This window comes from Panicum virgatum, chromosome 8N (assembly GCF_016808335.1).
Source record: "Panicum virgatum strain AP13 chromosome 8N, P.virgatum_v5, whole genome shotgun sequence".
Lineage (NCBI taxonomy): Eukaryota > Viridiplantae > Streptophyta > Magnoliopsida > Poales > Poaceae > Panicum > Panicum virgatum.
Window position 1 is genome coordinate 24,851,006 of NC_053152.1, and position 20,914 is coordinate 24,871,919.

The following is a 20,914-nucleotide window of genomic DNA, read 5'->3' on the forward strand; positions in this document are numbered from 1 at the left end:
AGATCATTCTTCAATGTGTAGATCACAAGATGGCAACTGCAGTTTATCTCTTTGTAGATACAACAATAATGTGTTCTAGATCTATTTCTCCTGGCCAGGGAGCCCTAAGTTTCTAGCAGTTTTTGAAAAAAATCTGGTCTGTATAGATACACACGCACCTCTTTTGTTTGGTCTTCGGCTATCATCCCATCTCTACAGTCTTTTTTTGCACTTTATTGCCTGACACTATCTTGTTGATGTGGCCATCGTGCCGTTGTCTCCTCTTCGGAGTTCTATTTTTTTTCTGTTTTTCTTTGGGTCTATGGCGGCGGCGGGGTAGACGCCAACTTGTGTTTGGGCAATTTTCAGCAACGGAGGGAGGGAGTGTGGCGGGCGAATCCGGAGGAGGTGGGCCTAGGGTGCGGAGTGGGAAAGTTGACGGTTCAATTTTTTACTAAAAATAGTCAGGCCATACGGATGGTTGTTTTTACGACCGGCCGTATTTTAGCCGACTCCTTAAAATAATAGGCATCTCAATTGATATTTGCATCACAGGCGTCGCCATTTCGAGACAGATTAAATTTGAATTAATGCGGCAAAACATGTAAAAGTGAGCAACACCTACATGTCTACACTCACCGACAATTTTGATCGACCTGTCACATTTCGTGGACCATGACACATATATGGAAAGTAAAGTTTTTGAAAACACACTTAAGGAAACCAAGGAAATAAATAGATTGTCAACTATTCGTAATCACCTTTAAAAAATTGGGTCACACTATAATTAAAAAAGGGTCACTTGTATAAAGCGAGCTACGGTAGATCTCGAGCTAATAAAAAAATCTTCCAGCTAACTTGAGTACATTTACAACTGTCTTTGAGCCTCCAGACTATCTTCTGTGTATCTTCTTTTGTATTAAGAAGAGAGAATTAGCCAATTGCAATAACCAATCACACACCTTGGGCCAGAGTGGGTGATGGTAGAAAAACACAAAAAAGAGACAATTTCATGAAAAAGGTAGAAGGTAGGACCTGACCACAACACCCTAATGGTACAGCTAATCCACCCAGCCTCCGACGAGGGCCCTTAGCACCTGCAGCTTGCCATAGATGAAGTTCATCCCTATAAGCTTGTAGGGCAACTTGTAGGCAAGGAGCTGATCCATCAAAGACACAAGCATTGCGGTATTTCCAAAGAATCCAAGCCCCCAACATAAACAGTGAATTGAACCCTTTTTTATGTTGTTTTGGTACTTTCCTCCAAGCCGTGCCACTATAGCAAAACCAATGAATTTACTATAATTTTTAAAAAATTCAGCGTAAATAAATGAAAAAGAAAAGACAAAACCATGTCACTATAGCAAAACCATCCTGGGTGGGTTAAATCTCTGATTGTAATCCCCCATTAATAGGGGGGGGGGGGGTGGTTATATAGACTTTTTCCATTTCCAAATCTTACATACATTTCAAATTTAAAGTTTAGAATTACATTCCCATTTCTAAGTCAAGGTCGAGTTTCTCTTGCTTTGCTGTCAAGATAGACAACTCTCTAGCATTCATGATAAAGTCAGCTAATACCTGATGTGTTTTTAACTTAAAGTTGTAGTGTTGATGAATGTTTATCGATTGAGGTTTGATGCCATAACTTTATGATGAGTTTTCTTCACCTCTAATCACTGGCGGAAGAAAGGTTATTTATCGCTAAGAGAATGAACTGCTAAAATATTGGATACCTGTGACATTATAGTTTATAAATCAGACAAGCAGAGCACATTAATTTGTTGACATAACTCACAAAGCAATATTAATATATATGTACATTTAACTTGTGCTTTTGTTAAGCGTGAGACAAGAAAGGGTGCAGACTTATTGTACTTGTGCTTCACCTTCGCAAACATGAGGAGGTAATTCAACTCCCAGAGCACACAAGTCTTTCCTCAGAGCCTCAGCATTTCTAAACTGCAACCCAACCATTCCTACGCTAAGAGCTGCTTCAATGTTTACCATTCTGCAGTAATAAATACACAAACATGTTAAGGAATCCACATCACTGATAATTGTTACTAGAAGCACATCAACATATACTAACCTGTCATCAATAAAAATGCAGCTTGCTGGATCAACATTGAGATGATCTATAGCTTGAAGATAAAATTCAGGCGAAGGCTTGCGTTTTCCTGAATGGGTATAGTACTACCGCATGAATAAAGGAAGCACTTTCATTTTGATACATTTATATAAAGCAGCCATGACACAAGATTATAATGGCCAAGCATTTATATTAAGCAGCCATGGACCCATTGTTTAATTGTAGTTAACACGAGTCACTTGAAGTGCAGAACTAGTTGATGCATGAACCATCTGCATTCCATCTCCTGATATATGCTTAACGAAAACTTCTACATTCAGTTCAAACAAATCAGAATATCAGATACAAGCACATACAGATGTACAAAGAGAGTTTGTTTCTCTTGACCAGCAAGATGCCATAGAAAGGAACATCAACAAAGCTTCCACTTCAGCTTTGTAGCGAGGAAAGTTATAGGCTTGGAAGTGACAAATCTACATAATGGTTAGCTATTTCCTATCATTAAATTGACATGAAATGGATAACTGCAGGACACTGTTATATATAGCTATCTGTATGTTATGAGTAGGACATGCTTGTGTGTTCGAGGTAATATAACTCACTTGTCCACCTCAAATCAAAGGCCGAAACATGCACCTCATATACATATATGGCCATAAAGGCCCAATCTTTATGAATGCATGTATATTCATGGCGATAAAGGCTAGTTCATACAGCCCAATCATCCATTGTGTTTTTGGTGAAATTGTTGAGTGTGAATCTCATCATGTGAGTGGAAAGGATCAATTCCCCCAATAGGAGGAAAATGGTTAATTGCGCTCTTTGAAAGGGCTCATGAATGAACTTATTGCATCTGCCACAAGTTTAGTCCTACATAAGATTTTGGTGAACCAGTTCTTGGAATTTAGCCATTTAAAGTTCTTTAATGTGGATATGAAGAAAGATATTTTATCTACAAACAAAGATAAACTATGCGATATTTGGTTATGGACATATTTTGTATAGCTTGGGAATTGTGCTGCTACATGAGGATACCACAGAAATCTGAGTTACGCTTTCATTACCAAGTTTTCAGGGTATGCAATTGGGCATACCTTAAACAATTTTTAGGACTTGCATTGAGACATAGGAACAAAAACTGTTGGATACCGATTCTAGTATCATTATGGAAAGAACATGCTTAAAACTAATGGAAAATAAGCGAGTAAGCATTCTTAGGGTGATTTGAACCATTAGTTGTACAATTACAAGTTTAGGACATAGACATACAGTTTATGAGTCTTTGGACCTAGATAAGAATACGGGCTAAGTTTAAAGACCTCTAGTTAATTTCACTCAAGTAAAAAATATTAGTGCAGAGCCTTACCAGTTCGACAAGAGCAAAATGTCCAGGACAAATACTTTGAGAGCTTTAACTTATCCTCGATTAACTTGTACCTACAAAACACATCTCAGGATCATGTACCATGAACAAATGTGCCAAAATAAGATAAAACTCACCATATTGGATAATTGGCAAAAGCATGCATCTCATAGTTATTTTTCTTCAAACAGCAAAGAATATCTTCGACACCATCAATGTACTCATATGCCCTCACCATGCACTCTTTGAGACCTGCAAGGAATTAAAAGTACTAATTTGAAGTGAAAGAAAAACAAGATTGATTAACCATGGTTCGAGGAAAATCTAATACATAGTAGGTGTTGGCAAGTACAAAATCAAGATGTGTTATTGTTAGTTCATAATTTTACTATTGGAAGCGGGTTACAAGGGGAACAATGTGTATCCACAGTGTTACTCCTAGTTTGACCTTCTCACCTTCCAAATCAAAAGATCTGCCATCATTGAAGAACTTTTTGGCCAGCTCATTCTGAAAGCATCAAACATAATGAGAAAACTGTAATATCCGCATTCTGTGGTGAGGAGAAATTGGTGTATAATTTCAATAGCACATCATGTCAATAAATACAGATTATGTGCAACCTTTTTGATATCCTTTGGTCACAATTTCAGCTACATATAGAGCAAAGAAATATGAAAACTATCAGATATTCCAGTGTTTCCATTATCTTTTCAACTATTGTGACTCTGCAGGTATACTAAAGAAGGTGACTAGAAGAAAACAGGCTAAGAAGTTTCACTACTTCAATGAAAAAGTGTTCATTTCTCTCTAACAGGACCAACGAATATCACAGCTCCCTGAAAAAAAAAATGCTACATCTGTTTGGAATCTGAATAATGCGGCAGCTTGAACAACCGATTCTGCTGGCCACAAAAAAGCAAAAACATATAATATATAGTTCTTTAATAAGTTTGATTCCAAAAGCGAATTTGCCTCATGCAAAACAAAAGTCATTTCAATTGGATTCCCTAATATGCATAGTCTTTCATTATCATAATGAGAGCCATTCAAATCTGTAAATGTTGTTAAAATAGAAGACATTCGAGCAGGAATAGTCCAACGTTTAGTGCCTATGCACAAACAAAAAATGAATCGATCACATGCATGACCAATTTAAACTACACATTGTAATATCTACTGACATCAAGCATAAACCACTAGCAAATGTACCGTCAATACCAATACCACACATCACGATGGCCGAGCAATAAGTCAAGCTTCCAGAATGTGTACCTCATCAATCAGTCCCTTCTCGAATTCTGACCATGACGTTGGTTGTTTGCTTTCTAGTAGTTCCTTGAAGGACATTCTGCAAAAAGGGAAGCCTGAGAATGTGATAATAAACACCAGCGCAAAGACATGCAAGCCAATGGGCTATTGACTCAACCACTGTTTATCAGAGCAATAAAGCACAAGAAAGCATGACCAAAAAGAAAATAAATAGTTAGCAACACCTAATCACATTTTAACTAAGCTATTTCTTCTGAAAATATCATACTAATCCCTCCCAAGCATCACTGCTAAATTCTGCAATCTTACACCTAATGAAGCCATATGCAGCTATCACAGCTCTACATCACTAAAAGGTCATTCAGAAAAAAAAACATCCAGAACAACAGAACCTAACTCGGATTCCTACATACAGAAGTAACGACTTAACCTCAACACCTTACAATCTACAACCTAACAATTATTTCGTCGAACACCCATACACCACTACACATACTCGTCCCAAACTAAATAGACGAGAATTGGCCCCGGTGGGTGGGGGTGTAACGGAACTTGAAGAAGGCGGGGATGTGGTGGTAGAACGGGTCCCTGACGAGGGTGTCCATGACATCGAACAGCAGCACCGGCAGCTTCCTCGGCTGGGCGGCCGCCTCCGCAGGGGCGGCGGCGGAGGACGACGACATGGCGGGTTGGGGCGGCCGCAGCGACGGGGCGGGCTTGGGGAGGTACGCGACGTAGGGCGCGCGAGGGAGCAGGGAGACCATGGATGCAGCCAAACGGGATTGGAGGAGGGGAGGTTCAGGCGGAAAAGTATCCGCCGCCGTGTTCCGGCCCTTCAGGGTGACCAGTAGAAACGACGAAATGGGGTGCGCGTGTCACGATTTTTGTTTCCTTAGCCTGACCACAGCGGAGGGAGCAAGAGCAAATTTGCTCCTTCCTCGTTTCCCACGTCCTCTCTGTTTACAGTGCCAAACAGTATATCTACAGTGTCAAACAGTATATTTGCTCCTTCATTTCCTCCTTCCACTGTGGACGGTCTTACCGAGTGACTAGGCGTTTGGTACAGGAGCTAAATTTTTTTCTAATGCAGTTAAAAAAATTAAAAGATTCGTTGAGAGTCAAAGAGGTCTATTAACTTTACCAAGATTTGAATTAGGTGGACAAAAGATAAATCTCAAACAATCCACATTCTGCAAAGAATCACTTTCCAGCGACCAAAAGTTTAAAAGGTGGCTGGTATTGATTTGTTATAAAAGAAAAGTACTGTTGACTGGTTGATAGTTGGTGCTGATTTAGTATGAGAGAAAAACACTACTGACTGGTCGGCTGGCAAGCCAATTGAACATAGTGATTGATTATCAAGAGCCACCCATTTGACATCAATGATGAATACAAGTATATTTTTCATCCCTAATTTCTGTACATTGAAAAAGAAACCGAGAGAAGCTGAAAAGCCTAGAAGCTCAACTATCAAACAAAAGGAAGGAAGCCTACATTAGCAAACCAAGCCAATTTTTGGCCAAATCAAAATTCACAGTACTCACAGCACTCGTGCAGACTACATAATATTAGGACTGAACTAAGACAATGATAATTAGGCACACTATAAAACCCAAGAATCAGTCCCTTGAATATACCTATACTTAGCAAAGGACTCTGAAATGATAGAGATAAGATGCGTTAATTAAAAGGCAATCTGAGCAGAACCCAAGGGATACAAGCAGTTCTTAGCCAATTGCATCAATGTACAGGCCCATTGATAAGTGGTAAACAATTTACAACTTGGGCAAAGAAAATATTAGGGAAATGGAAAATCAGTCCGTAGTTTTAGAATGGAAGCACTTAGTCTCGACACCATCTCAAGCCTCTCCTCCTTGCGGTAGTCATTATTTGTAAGATGTCCAGCGGGAAATGGTGTAATCTCCATAACCAGGTGAGGCGTGAGGAGCTCATCGAACTAAGCTCTCACGTTGTAGCAGCGCACACTCTCACCATGAACTCTTTCCCGCCTTATTTTCCAACCCTGGTTGGTAATTTAAACATTCAGAGGATCAACTCAGGAATAACTAAACTAAACAGGTTATTCCAAAAATGATGTAGAGAAGGGCAGGTGAGAGCACGGATCTGTCCTGAGAGGAGAATTTACCTGGGAGGTGAGAGCTAATGGACAATCCATGTTAGGAATTCTTTTTTTGACCCGCAGAGCCACTTAGGGAATTACTGTGCAAAATCGGTCACCTGTGCCAGTATTTCATCATCAACTTGGGGGCAGGAATCAGCGAAGGAATCATCAACTAAATCCCTTTTCTGCCATATCATGAAAGCATCCATTGCTTCAGGTCGAGTAGAAAACTGGAGCAAAGCATAGCCACGATTCATTCCTGGATTATAGCTATCCTCTACCAGTAGTAAATCATCAAAATTCTCAACTCCATAATTCTTCAGTTTGTCCTTCAACTGCAAATGCCAAGACAAGTCATTTCTTCAACAAAAAAGCAAACAAAAATCATGAAAACAACTCTCAACCATCTTACATGTTCTTTTATCCATGTTTTGCAGATATTGCGAACGAAGAGTGTATCATTATCATGACTTGGAGCAACACCACACTGTTTACCCTGCACCTAATAAAGTATTAAATAGAACATGAAGACACTTGTGAAAAGGATATGACACAAACACAAAATAGTGAGGTCTTAAAACCAACCAACGGATTCTTTAGCTCTGAAACAACACGCTTTGCTTGCTCCACAGTTGCATATCGCAGGAAGGCAAAGCCTTTGTTCTTCTTTGTGACAGGATTCATCATCAGACGAACTTGAGTTATATCACCAACTTCACCAAAAAAACCTTCCTAAGGTCATTTTCTGTTGCATCTTTATCTAGCCCACCAACAAAAACTTCAAACTACTTCCGCTTGCGGTGCTCTTTGGCCAGCTCTTGCTCAATTCCATGTTTTCCCATTTGCTCCCGCACTGAACACAAGGGTGTGGTCAGCATTCTGCCAAACAAAGTGTGCCCAGTGCACCGGCATTTCGACGAACATTTGAGGGGCACACTGTGTAGAAGGCGAATGCAGTAGAAATAAGAGCTCATACCTTTTGAATTTGCCGGCCCTAGCTTTGTCCCCACCGCCAGGCGGCGACCGGGTGTCGTCCCCATCGACCTGTCGCTCATCCCCGCCTGGGCAGCCTTCCCCGCGCCCCACCTCTACCACATCCCTCGCCACTGCATCCTGCTCCTCCGCCACCGTTGCCGGGGTAGACAGCAGCGCCGCCCGCAGCGTCGCATCGGAATCGTTTGCGTTGGCAAGGAGGCAGTTGGGCGAGGCTGACGGCGGAGTGGCGCGGCTGGGCGGGGGCTGCGACGGCGAAGTGGCGTGGCCGGGCAGGGCTACGGCAATGCTGCGAAGTGGGTCCCCCCCCCCCCCCCCCCCCCACATGCGGTGCCGCTCGCCGTCGCGAAGGCGGCTCGACGGCTGTGCCTGATGCACTTTTGACGAGCTTGAGAGAATCTGCCTCAGTTCAACTACAGCCCTTCCTTTCAGGTAAAGCGATGTGTTGCCTTGAATCTAATCCCTTATACCTAATATTACATGATATCTTTCAATTATCATAGTTTCTGCCTCTTTTCCTTGTCTATATTGAAAACAAACTTTTATGATTTAAATAACTGAAATTAATTTGTTCCGTGCTGCAGGTTGAGAGGTAGGCTGCTAGAAGAGTATTTTGATCAAAACCAAGTATCAACCATTTCCTCTTGCTATGAGGAAGCTTTGATAAGAGATCCTACTTGTAGCTACTCAATGGAGAGGCTTATCAAAATGCATAGAAAAGGTGTGGGCTTTTTTCCCCCTTCATCCACATTTGTTCTGCTAATCACAATATTACTTGAATAGCTTAGCTGAATTGTTCTTCCATATATCTGGAATAAACACGATATGATTGTATATATGCTATCATGTTGAGACAACATATATACCTGTAGTTTTTTCCTTCACTAAAATGACGCTCCCTTGCTTTATGTATGTGAAATATGCCTATTTGAACCAGCTCTTCTTTTTTAACTAACACTGGTTATTCTATTACCCCTACCAGTCATAAATATATGTCATTTTTGGACTATTGCCATTCCAATATTTCTTTAGGTTATATGATCAATACATAAAGTACTTGATGGATTGACAAAATAACATTGATGTTAGTAGATATATATCATGAATTGCTTTCATGATTTGTAATGTTTCTTTTGTTTCAGATATAATATTCTCATAGAAATTTATAGTCAAAGTTCTACTTCATAGATCCTGTCAATGTTACACAATGCATATATCTACGATCGTAGGGACTAGGGAGGAGTAATTGGTTGATATGTTCCCGTCTTTGCTTCCTTAGAAAGGACCTTATATACAGAGCTTTAGGGGTCTTAGTATATTTTGCATAGAAGGCATATCCAGTGATGAAAGCTCCCACAAGGTGGGGTCTTGACTCTTGAGAAAGTGATTTCTAGGCAGCCTGCCTTGCTTATTTTTCAAGGAGGAGGAGTCTAACCTAGGATCTCTACAAGTGGAGGGATTCTACATCCTGTGTACATTTGGCTTGGTGCAAAAAATATTTAAACATCAATATGGCTGGTGGTTATAAAAGTTCACTAAATCACTTCTCTGCAAAATTAAGATTTGAAGTGTTCTGACTTTCTGAGCAAGGTTTGTGTTCTCTTTTTCTTCTGCTGGTTGCCCCAGGATACTATAATACCATCCAGCTACTCGAGGCAATAGCTTTACATTTAGATTCCGTCAATGGGAAAGCTTGCATCTGTGAGGACCTTGTACAGTGCTTCCTTCGTCTTTTTTCTAACAAGACTGCTGGCTATGAGAATGGCATATCATGTACTAATGCCCAAGGAGATAAAGCATTGGAAGCTTTCAGTAAATTTTCTTCATTCTTTCTTGAGCGACTTACAAGAGAATCATGGAAGGTCCGAATTCCGATGCAGATGGTGGATGCACAATCATTTCAGTCAAAACGCCTATGCAGCAGAAACCCTGATAGGTAATCGCTTCATTCCTTAAAGGGTCCCCTTCCTTAAATGTATGGGCAGATGTATACTTCAAATTAATATATCTAGAGATATGATTTACATAGGATTTTTGCTGCCCAAAACTCTCCATATAGACATCTATGCACTGGTACAGTGCTTGCTGATGTGAAATGAACGTAACCTTTCTAGTTTTAAGCTCAGTATTGACCATATGTGCCTCCCTGGCATGCTATCTTTTAGATAGTTTGCGATGTGGTCAGAGATAAAGCAGTTTGTGTTTGTACAGGTGATTTGAAGTTGCTGGCTACCAAGGCGGCTTGTGCTGCTCATTTATTTGGGCCAGAATTTCTGTACGTCAAAGCAGTTGGGAGCTATTTTGCCAAGCAAGAAGCTCTGGATGAAATCAGTATCTTAGTCAGAAACAAGCAGAACTCTTTCTTATTAACATTCTTCCAGAAGATTTTCTATAAAAAATAAAACTGGTAAGTTATTTATTTAAGTTCTTCTAGGAAATTCTTTTAGAAAGATTTCTTTCAAAAGTTGTTAGGAAAACTTTTGCGTAAAGATTTTCATGGAGTAATTTTAGTCCAAGTTTTCTAGATAAGTTTTCCAGGAACAAATATTATACAAAACTTTCTTTCCAAAGTTTTTTACAAAGTTTTCTAGATAATTGTTATATAGGCAAGTTACTAGGGAAGTTCTATACGAAAAAATTATTTGCAAAAGTCTTCTATATAAGTTACTTATAATGGTTTGTACAATTGTTTGTTTGAAAATTGGTTACACAATTTTTTTGAATAAACTTTAGGTTCAATTTTTTTACCTAACTTCAGGAAATTTAACTTAATAAGTTTGTTGTATAAGTTTTTGCTTAAAAGTAATAAAGAGAATTTATGTGAAGTAAGATACTCATCAAAGTTTGGTGAAAAGTCTTTTGTACAAAATTTTTTAAAAGTTTTTTCAATAGCTTTTCTATATAAATATTTTATTAAAAAAAGTTTGTCTAGGTTTCTAGATAAGTTTACTACTCACAAATATTTACAAAAGTTGTGTTCATAACTTTTTTAATTAACGTTCTTCAAGAAGATTTTCTATGAAAAAAATTGTCTAAAGGTTATTAACAAAACTTTGGTTGGCAACTTATTTATCAAAGTTCTTCCAGGAAATTCTTCATGAAAGATTTCTATAAAAAGTTGTTAGGCTAATTTCTGTGTAAACATTTTCTTAAATAACTTTTGTCGAAATTTTCTAGATAAGTTTTCTACAAACAAATATCTTGCAAAACTTTTCTTTGCAATGTTTTTTTTTACAAAGTTTTCTAGATAATTGTTTTATAGGAAAGTTACTGGGGAAGTTCTATAGGAAAATTTTATTTATAAAATTCTTCTATATAAGTTACCTACAATAGTACAATTGTTTTCTTAAAAATTTGTTACACAATTTTTGAATAAACTTTAGTTTAACTTTTTTAATGTTGCATAAGTTTTTTGTACCTATGGATTTTTCTGGACTAATTTTTGAATAAATTTTTTACTGAAAACTTTTGTCATATCTAAAGTTTTTTGTATCTATCTGGTCTAACAAAGTTCGCCATGTGCATTCTTTTTTCCTTTGAAAACTTTTTTTCAATCCATTAGTTTGCATGGACAAGTTATGCAAAGGCAAAGTAATTGTTGTCTTCTCCAATATATATTTCTTTTTTTTGGACATGTTTATGTAATATATGAGTAATTTTCTATAAAACTTTCCTGTAAAAATATTTACATGTAATTAATTTTTTCACTCTATCTAATTTTTTATTGAAAACCTTTTTCCATATCTAAATTTTTCGTATTTATCTGGACAAACAAAGTTTTCCATTTTCCTGTCTTTTTTGTTGCTGAAAACTTTTTCCATGTGCACTTAAACTTTTTTCAACTTTTTGATACAAAGTTTTATGTTCAAATTTTCATCTAACAAAATTTTTTACATAATTTGGCCCTTATTTTTATGTACATCCAGTATTTTGTTTTCACATTTTTTAATGCTAATTCAGTAATATGCCAATCATGTTAACTTGCCATACTCAGCCCAACCAGATAGGGTCGTCTGTGTTTCAGTTTTTGACTTCTTCATCGATTTTGCCTACTGAGATTTTAGTATATATCAAGATTGACATGCCATACTTGTTCCAACTGATTAGGGCCAATCATATCCATCTGCCATAGTCGTCCCAACTGATTAGAGCCAGTTATTTTCAAACCAGCCACACTCGTCCCAACTAATTAGAGCTAGTCACGTCAACCTGCCATACTTGGCCCAACTGATTAGGACCAATTACATCAACTAGCCATACTCGGCCCAACTGATTAGGGCCATTCATATCATCGTGCCATACTCGTCCCAACCAGTTAGGGTGGTCTGGGTTTCAGGATCCACTTTGTCACCATATAATTAGGGCCAATTACGCCCATCTGTCATACTCGACCTAACTGATTAGGGCTAGTCACGTCCATCTGCCATACTCGACCCAATTGATTAGGGCCAGTCACGTCGATCTACCATACTCGACCCAACTGATTAGGGCCAGTCACGTCCATCTGCCATACTCGATCCAACTGATTAGGGCCAGTCACGTCCATCTGCCATACTCGACCCACCTGATTAGGGTGAGTCACATCAATCTGCAATACTCATTCCAACTGGTTAAGGCCAATCACGTTAGCCTGCCGTACTTGGCCTAACTGATTAGGGCAATCACGTCCACCTGCCATACTTGGCTCAACCGATTAGGGCTAATCACATCCACCTACCATACTTGGCTCAACTGATTAGAGCCAATCACTTCAACTTGCCATACCAGTACATTGTAAACAATATTCCAGCACCCCCACCACCTAGAAGGTATCTCTGACTTATGGACTTCCTCCTCCACACCCTTGTTTCTTTATTCTGATTAATCGTTTCATTAAAACTTTTTATTTCTCAGCCCTATGATTATAAAGATGGTAAAATTTTTTTTGGGTCGATCATTGTACTTTTGGTTTTTCAATGCAAGTTTATGGATCCATATCGCACCAAGTCATAAATATTATGGGTGTAGCTATTATGGAAGCCCAATATACAAAGCATTTCAGTGACTTATTGTCTTTGCACACATGAGGAAAATGAGGTTGTACCACATTAGATAAAGAACATAGTGCAACATGTAACTTCACCTTTCTTCTATATTTTTTTCCTATTTTTTCTAATATTTTTTCAATCTGCTGGTATTTATTTCGTTTTTGTTTTCTAAAAAATCCACCAGGGTATATTTTTGGGAAACAACACTGAAAGGAGAAGCAAAAGGTAACTACTAATGCTAACCTTCAAAAAGATTTATCTTCTAAATTTTTACTACTCTATTTATACTAATTTTCATAATTTTTCTTCATCTTGACCCATAGCCTTTCCTTTTGTTTGCAGGCATTGGTAAAAACAGTAAAAAGAATCAGCAGAAGAAATACAGATACTAGTTTTTAAAACCACACCATGTACTCTGATATTTTCTTTCCTACGATACTATACCATATGTGCCAGAGTGTGTTTACTGTGTGTTAGCGCATATTTGTTTCCACGTATTTGTTTTGACACCCACCCCACCTCATTTTTTGTGAATTTTTTATTAAGAACTACCAGTAAATTTTTCTTCAAAAAATTTGTTTTGTTTTCGTAATTTGTAAAGTTATTTAATTACATTTTCTTTACCAATTAAACTATTAATTTTGTTCCAATTACATTAATCAGTAAAAAAACTTGCTTATCAATAAATTTTTACTTAAAAATATTTACCCAAAAAAAATTTTGTTCCAAAATTCGTAAAGATATTTAACTATATTTTTTATACTTATTAAACTTTTAAACTTTGTTTATCTATAAATTTCTACTCTAAGTTTTTTTTAAAAAATCAAGCATTCTCAAAACCTTTTCCAATATACGCAAAACACAGTTCTGAAAAGTTTGTTAAGTAATATTTTTTTTTTAAAAAATATTTTTACATATTTTTTCTTTTTCGTGTACTACCTGAAATTTTTATTTGTTAAAAGTTAGTCTTATTTTCACTTCCCCCACCCAAAATTTACACCCAATTTTTTCATATCCCGAAAAAATAATTGCTTCTGAAAAAATGAAGCCGCACAGAGCGGAACAGCTCAGGCTTAGAAAATGCGGAACCTGGAAAGGAAAAGAAAAACGCGGAACCCGGAAAGGAAAAGGAACCTGCACACATACCAAAAAAGGAAAGTAGGGCTGTCGACCGGGCGGATTGAATCTACCGGCGACCGTAAATTAGGAACCGCCGGCATACACCAGGGGCGGAGCCCACGGCATACCCTATAGTCTAATACTGTGCAATATGTAATATATATGTATTTATAAAAAAGAAATCTACTTGTTACATTTCTATCGTTTCTGTGCACGCTAGACTGCCGCGGTGTCGCCACCGGCCACTGCTAATTGCTGCTTGTGGCTCCCAGCCTCAAGCGGTCACGCTTGCCCATTGTCCAGTCAAACTATTAAAGTGCAGCTGTGCAGGCAAGGTGCTATCTAGGGGCTAGGACTTTCCACACCATGGTTCGTATCTGCTATCTACTATGTAAAATATCTGATTACTTTTTCCATTGTTTCGTGTACATGTACTTGTTGAGTATTACACAGTAGTAATTGCTTATGCTCTTGAGCATTTATTTGTAGGATTATTAAGAGGAACAAAGACATTGCATTTTAAACAATTAATTTTGGATGAAGATAATATAAGGCCAGTCTCGAGTACAGTTACCAAGATTGACAACTAAGTAACTGTGCCAGGTGAGTTTCATGGAGGATAAAACTCATTCCTTATCCCATGAAACTCCATCCTTCTACTTCTCGCCATATCAGCAAAATTGATGATGTGTTATAGAATTTAATATCATGAAATTCTTCATAAAACTCCCATTAATACTAGCCTAATTATATTTCCATGTTCTTTAGAAAGCGTAGATCGGAAAAGAAGAAAAGCAATCATCTTTAAACAGTTATAAATTTGTAAGTTTCTCTTTTGCATATTCTGAACTTAATATGTTCGAACTATTCATAATTAGTTCATGCAACTTTCACACATGTTGGTTGAATTTAGAACTTGGTTTCTTATTTTTATTCTTATGAACCAAATTCTATGAAAAAATTAAAAATTACTAACAAAATTATATATATTACTGAACTGTACATTAAAAATTGTTGCGGCATACCCAGTGTTAAAAATCCTATATCCGCCACTGAAATACATACACATATTTTGCGGACAATAAGCAACGATATTTTTGTTTACAAATATAAAAAATCCAAGTAGAATTTTATGAAAATTACATTGCTTATTAATGCTGAGAACTGGGCAATCAATTGGTTCATCTACTCATTGCAATTCCCATGGTCAGCTAACATTATCTCACGTAGGCGCATGTAATCTTCGGAGATATATTTTTTAAAACTAATAAAGAAGTATTTAGGACTATATGTATATTTAGGAATATATTATATCGTTATTCAGATCCACGCATTCCATAAAAAATATTGTGTACATGCCCATGGTGCTGCTTCACTTCATAAACAAATAAATTCTAGTTATTCATGTATATATTTTTTTCTACACTATAAAGAAGTACACCAAGTTATGCAGTATAGGATCCAAACAACAAAGCTAACGACGTACGTCATCTTTCAATCCGATTAAATACTCCAAGAGACCAGAAGACGTGTCACCGTGACCGTGGACGTGCATCCCGGCGTTTGCATCCCAATCTGTCATGAGAAAATAAAGAAGTATAAGAAACTAGATTGAAAATATTTTTTTAACAATGAGAAAATTACTTACCATGTTTATCCTTCTAAAACATCCCTATAAACAATATTTTTAGTCTGTTTTCCGCTTGGATCAATTTCCTTGTTAGGTTTCGCTAACAACCATGTTGTCTTACGATATACACCTCTACACTGTACAACATATAGTTGACCATGTGAGAACACCGGTTCTGGGAGGTATATTCCAACATTTAGTATAGTTTGACCTTGAGCGTTGTTAACAGTCATTGCAAAACTCAATCTTATAGGAAATTGTTTCCTTTTGAATCTGAATGGAAGTGTAATGACCTCTGATGGGGATAGAGGTATTCTTAGTATGAAAACCCTATTTCCAGCATGTTGACCATTAACAATCTCACAGTCAATCGCATTATCTTCAAAGGCTCTCACCACTAAACGTGTACCATTGCAAAGCCCACTGTGAGGGTCCAGATTTCTAAGGAGAATCACGGGACAATTTTTTTTTTATCTTGAGCTCATGAGGTGGTAATCCATTTGGCGTGATTGAGTTGAGAAAATCAAGAGGGTAATCGTTATGAGAATCATATTCAACAGTCGTGACTATAAATTTTTTCTCTTTATCAGGAAATCTATCAATCATCATAGTGTTCATTCCATCAACATGCTCATTTCGGATTGAAAGAATTGCACGCTCGCGCATGTATTTCGCTGATGAAAAGTTACCTTTGAGATCTGGATACACGAGATCAATAAGCTTATCATTGCTCCGATCCGATTCATACTCGATCACAATATCTTCTGGGAGCTGCACATAATCATTGGTGTATGTTTCTTCTGTTCTGTTGCCAATTCTCAATAAAAAATTGAGTACCATGTATCACTCTGAGCTCTCATGTTTTGAACAGGTTTATCTTATGCATGTGTTCCCATATGTATGAACGTTGCAGTTTAGCATCTGTTATTTGAGCTCTAGTTTCCAGGGTTAAATTTATCGACCGGAACCGGTCTGGAAACTGCGGTTACCGGTCAAACCGGTCCGGACCGGTTCCGGTTCCGGCCGGTTTCAAAATTCAAATTTGAATTTAAAAAAATGAAAAATTCTCAAAAAATTCCTAAAAATACTTCAAGTTGCGACGAATCTAATGGTGTCAAATTTTTTTCAAATATTCGTTCATTTAGTGTACTTTGCGAGCATTTGAACTTAAACAAAAAAACGTGCATACAAAAGTATACAAATACAATGTAAAAGTAGTACAAAAGAGTGTTGGAGGGTTCGTTTAGGCTAAAACATGTTATACAAACATTCATTTAGTATAATTTGCGGGCATTTGAATTTAAACCAGAAAAGAAAAAAAATTGAATTTGGCTAGTTACCACTCAAACCGACCGGTAACCGGTAAACCGGTCGGCTAGCCGATAGGAACCGGTTGAACATGAGTTTTTGGTTTGGATTTTGAATTTGGCCGGTTTTTTTCCGGTAACCGGTCAAACCGGTCCGGTTTACCGCTACCGGTGGGCGGCGGTTTTGTCCCACCGGTCGGTAAAAAACCCTGCTAGTTCCACAGGGAACTACTGGAAGTACTTGTCTGAAATCACCTCCAAATGCTATTACCTTCCCTCCGAATGGTTCGATGCAACCCATTATATCCTGCAATGTTCTATCCAATATCTCTATTGCTTGTCTCTGTGTCATTGCGACTTCATCCCATATGATTAGAGAAGTTATCTTTAATTAAACTGCTGTTCCACTCTGCTTGGTGAAATTGCATATATAATTATCTCCTAACTTTATCAGTATTTTGAACCTAGAGTGTGCTGTTCGACCTCCTGGAATTATGGACGCTGCAATACCAGAAGTTGCTGTAGCAATAGCAATTTCACCGAGAGAACGAACCTTGGCCAATAATGCCTTGTATAAGTAAGTTTTGCCAGTACCACCAGGGCCATCAACAAAGAAATCCTTTCTTTTTTTTAACCACATGATCTAATATTTCACTAAAACCACGAGACTGCTCACTATTTAGTGTTTCTATGAGTTTCAGATCCTCCTTGTCGTACCCAATCTTCCTCTCTTCGGTTAGCTCTCTATAACAGTCTCTTGATGGATCATCTGTGTTTATGAACAACAAAACAATAAAATATCGTAAGTATAACCAAGTACACACAGAACACACACACACACACGTGTTTAATCACCTAGAATAGATATGCGTACAGCTACTGACAAGTTGCATATAGCATTGCACTGGTTACTCAAAAAACTGAATTTGTATAACGAATATTATATTAAATTAAATAACAAGGCTATCTGCTGCTTTCAATACATAACATATATTATGGAGACACCTACATTATAAACAAAATAGATGGTACTGATACAATGTTCTCAAAAACCATTAGACTAATACCTGATTCGTGCAGTTCTGGGAGGCCATAGTTTGTTATATCCTTGCCCATAGATTTCACAATATTTGCAATGTCCTTCAGCACTAATTGAAGCACTCCTGCATCATTGGCATGGGTGTGGCGATAGTCCTCGGCCATTGCATCAAAATGATTATCCCATAAATGTCGAATGTTGGTAAACTCACAAAACACCATGATTGTAGCAAACATCTTTCTCAAAGCACAAGGCATTTTAAACATTGTTGCTTCGCTCAGTGCATCATCGAGCGATTTGCCAGTTTCAACCAGACCAAGAATCTCACAAGCTCGCCTGAATATTGGTTGGACTACGCCACGAACAGTATGCAGTGAAGTAAAAGAAGTTGGACCCCTGACGTGATTTAAGAGAACACACAAATAATACCTCTCCCCTTCTGCATGATTGGTGTACACAAGCCTACCTTTGTGGAACCGTCTCTTCCTAGGATTCCAACATTTTTGAGCCTTATTCCATGTATAATGCTCTGGGAATTCTCTATATAAATATCTATTGGCATTGGGATCTTCTCTGTTCATCCTAAAGAACTCAGTAAGCATGGACTTTTGTGACCTTGTCCTTCGAGCTACATCCTCAAGGTTATCAGTGTCATTGAACGGGACCATGTGCATGCCAAGTAGGTGACTTGCATTTGCAGGATGGGAGGTGACATTGAGTACATTGGAAAACGATACAATCTATAAATAGCTTCAATTGCAGTTATACACCTCGCTTTTCTATATTGCTTGATCTCATTGATTTTAATAGGCCCATTCCCTTCGGCATCTTGGACTGCAAAAGATTCGCAGTCGTGCCCTTTATACACGTATTTATATAGGTATTTCATAGACTTAATGTTGACGGTCGTTAAGTGCGAAATATGACCGTCAACTATACTCATAAAAGAAGGAAAATCATACCTCTTACTCGCATATTTGTATTACTAATCTAGCTCCACAGTTGTTTTTGACGATTTATGTTTTCAGGAGCACAAGTCCGAAATAAGAAGAAAACACAAAGAATACGCAGACAAAGTCGCAGAAGATCGCGTCCTGCATAACACATGCAAAAGAGGCCCACAAACCAGACCAAACCGACCAACTGGACCACGTCACCGACGAACCTGCCCTCGTTCCCTCCAGGTGCACTTTGGCGGGAAGGCGGTGTTGATCCTCTTGAAGGCGGTTCTCAGTGTTTCCTTGTATAGTTTTGGTGGGAACCGACCTATCCAAGCTATATAAGGGGCCTCCCTCCACACATTCCACACACACCACTTGAAGGCCTCTATCTCACACTCTCTTGTGACTTGTACTCCTTAGGGTAGTGGAGCTAGGCTAGTAGTTCATTTGTTTAGCGAATCCAGTCGTCCTCGGGGTCGGCGAGTAATCCTCGGCCTCTGGTATGGCTTTGTATTCCGACTCTCGTTATGCTATTCATATTGAGCTTGTTCTTGGTTATCTTGCTATATTCTTAGCTTGCTTAGCCTTGATATGTGCTTTATCAATTTATACTAGTTGCTTGCTTAAACCAGATGATCTGGGTAAGGATATCGGTTCGTTGTTCTTTCGGGCTTACCTTAGCATCTTATGCGGGCATATACGGGCATGGTGCCCGGGTATGCTGGATCCCTCGGATATGACGGTGCTCCACGGTTTGACTGGGGTAGACCGCAGGTGGTGACAACCCTGTCAGTCCGTCGGGAAGCTGCTTCTCGGTTAGCGTACTCCCCGACATTCAGGTATCGTGTAGGAGTTCATGCAAAGATGAAACGGGACTGGATGTTCTCCAGTGCGGGTCATTCTCCCCGATGTCCCTAATTCCCCGGCACCTGCAGTTCTAAGCATGTGACTAACATAACTATATGCTAACATGAATAATATACTAGGATCTGTGCCTATGCTCCCACTAACCTTTGGTGTGCTTGTTTATTCTTTATTCATGAGAGTTGGCTGTTCTGTGTGTGTCACATTACCCCTAATTATCCTTTATTTATCACTTACCCCTATATAACCAGAATTCTGCACCTTATTTCTTAATGTCATGGTTATGTAACTAGTAAACATCTTTACACTATCTCGCCATCCCTTGGGAAAATATAAATAATGATACCCTGAATACTTCCGGGTGAAATGCTACAACGGTATATCCATACGATTGCGGATTTTTCTGTAAACGTTAAGACATACCAACCCAGCATTTCTAGCGCTGTTACCAGGGACGAGCTTAACAACCCCGTTCCTAGTGATTGCGTTAAGAAATGCCAACAAGCATTTCTGGCGCCGTTGCCGGGGATGGCACTAGGTGTAAAGATTTTACTAAGCACATAAACCTGGCAATATGAGTAAGAGGTAGCTACTGCTTATACAGGCTAATGTGTTTATCTTTTTATTTTCTCCTGATTGGATGAAAATAGGGTAGTGTATGTCTGGTTTCTCCTTGCCGACAAACTTTGTTGAAAATCCCAAGAAGCTCGTGAGAAGGGTCCAACTTCGCGTCGTCCCTCCTCCACTCTCGCAGTCGACAAGCGAGCAAGATTCTCAAGCACCATCAACAACAACCGAACCCATGGCTGAGAAGACTCTCCGGGATTTCTCCGTCCCCTCAGCTGCCAATGTGGCAACTGGACCGAACGTTGATGTTGGGGACGTGAACATTGAGCTGAAGTCTAGCCTCATAAATACGGTGTAGGCTAGCCCATTCCGTGGCAAGCCAAATGAGGACGCCAACGCCCATCTCCAAAACATCCTAGAGTTATGCAAGACCGTAACCATACGGGGCATTACGGCTGACGCTCTCAGGCTCCGCCTGTTTCCTTTCTCTCTCCTGGGAAAAGCGAAACAGTGGTTTTATCAGAACAAGGAAGTCGTCACCATGTGGGACAAATTTTCCTTGGCGTTCCTCGCAAAATTCTTCCCGTTTGGTAAAACAAAT

General features: G+C 38.6%; 1 protein-coding gene and 2 long non-coding RNA genes across 3 annotated transcripts; 1 reads left to right on the forward strand and 2 right to left on the reverse strand.

Annotated features, from left to right (window-relative positions):
- Positions 1-766: 766 nt before the first annotated feature.
- Positions 767-5,581, reverse strand: LOC120685268 (flavin mononucleotide hydrolase 1, chloroplatic-like). Its single transcript, XM_039967086.1, has 8 exons — positions 5,257-5,581; positions 4,708-4,783; positions 3,891-3,942; positions 3,572-3,686; positions 3,438-3,508; positions 2,072-2,159; positions 1,869-1,990; positions 767-1,255 (listed from the first exon to the last, which is right to left on the reverse strand). Exons 1-8 carry the CDS (start codon positions 5,466-5,468, stop codon positions 1,041-1,043), a joined length of 951 nt encoding a protein of 316 aa, XP_039823020.1. The 5' UTR covers positions 5,469-5,581; the 3' UTR covers positions 767-1,040.
- Positions 5,582-6,366: 785 nt separating this feature from the next.
- LOC120685269 lies at positions 6,367-8,123 on the reverse strand. The gene is made up of 4 exons (XR_005679428.1): positions 7,803-8,123; positions 7,239-7,679; positions 6,851-7,161; positions 6,367-6,727 (listed from the first exon to the last, which is right to left on the reverse strand). It is a non-coding gene; the product is annotated as an uncharacterized LOC120685269 (long non-coding RNA).
- A 12-nt stretch (positions 8,124-8,135) lies between these two features.
- LOC120685270 lies at positions 8,136-13,022 on the forward strand. Its single transcript, XR_005679429.1, has 4 exons — positions 8,136-8,251; positions 8,404-8,540; positions 9,446-9,755; positions 10,031-13,022. It is a non-coding gene; the product is annotated as an uncharacterized LOC120685270 (long non-coding RNA).
- The last annotated feature ends 7,892 nt before the right edge of the window (positions 13,023-20,914 follow it).

Coding starts and splice junctions, on each gene's coding strand:
- LOC120685268 (XM_039967086.1), bottom strand. CDS start 5,468: ATGGTCTCCCTGCTCCCTCGCGCGCCCTACGTCGCGTACCTCCCCAAG. Junction 3,687..3,890: donor CAGATCTTTTGATTTGGAAG/GTGAGAAGGTCA, acceptor AATTCCTTGCAG/GTCTCAAAGAGTGCATGGTG. Junction 2,160..3,437: donor ATTTTGCTCTTGTCGAACTG/GTAAGGCTCTGC, acceptor ATACCCATTCAG/GAAAACGCAAGCCTTCGCCT.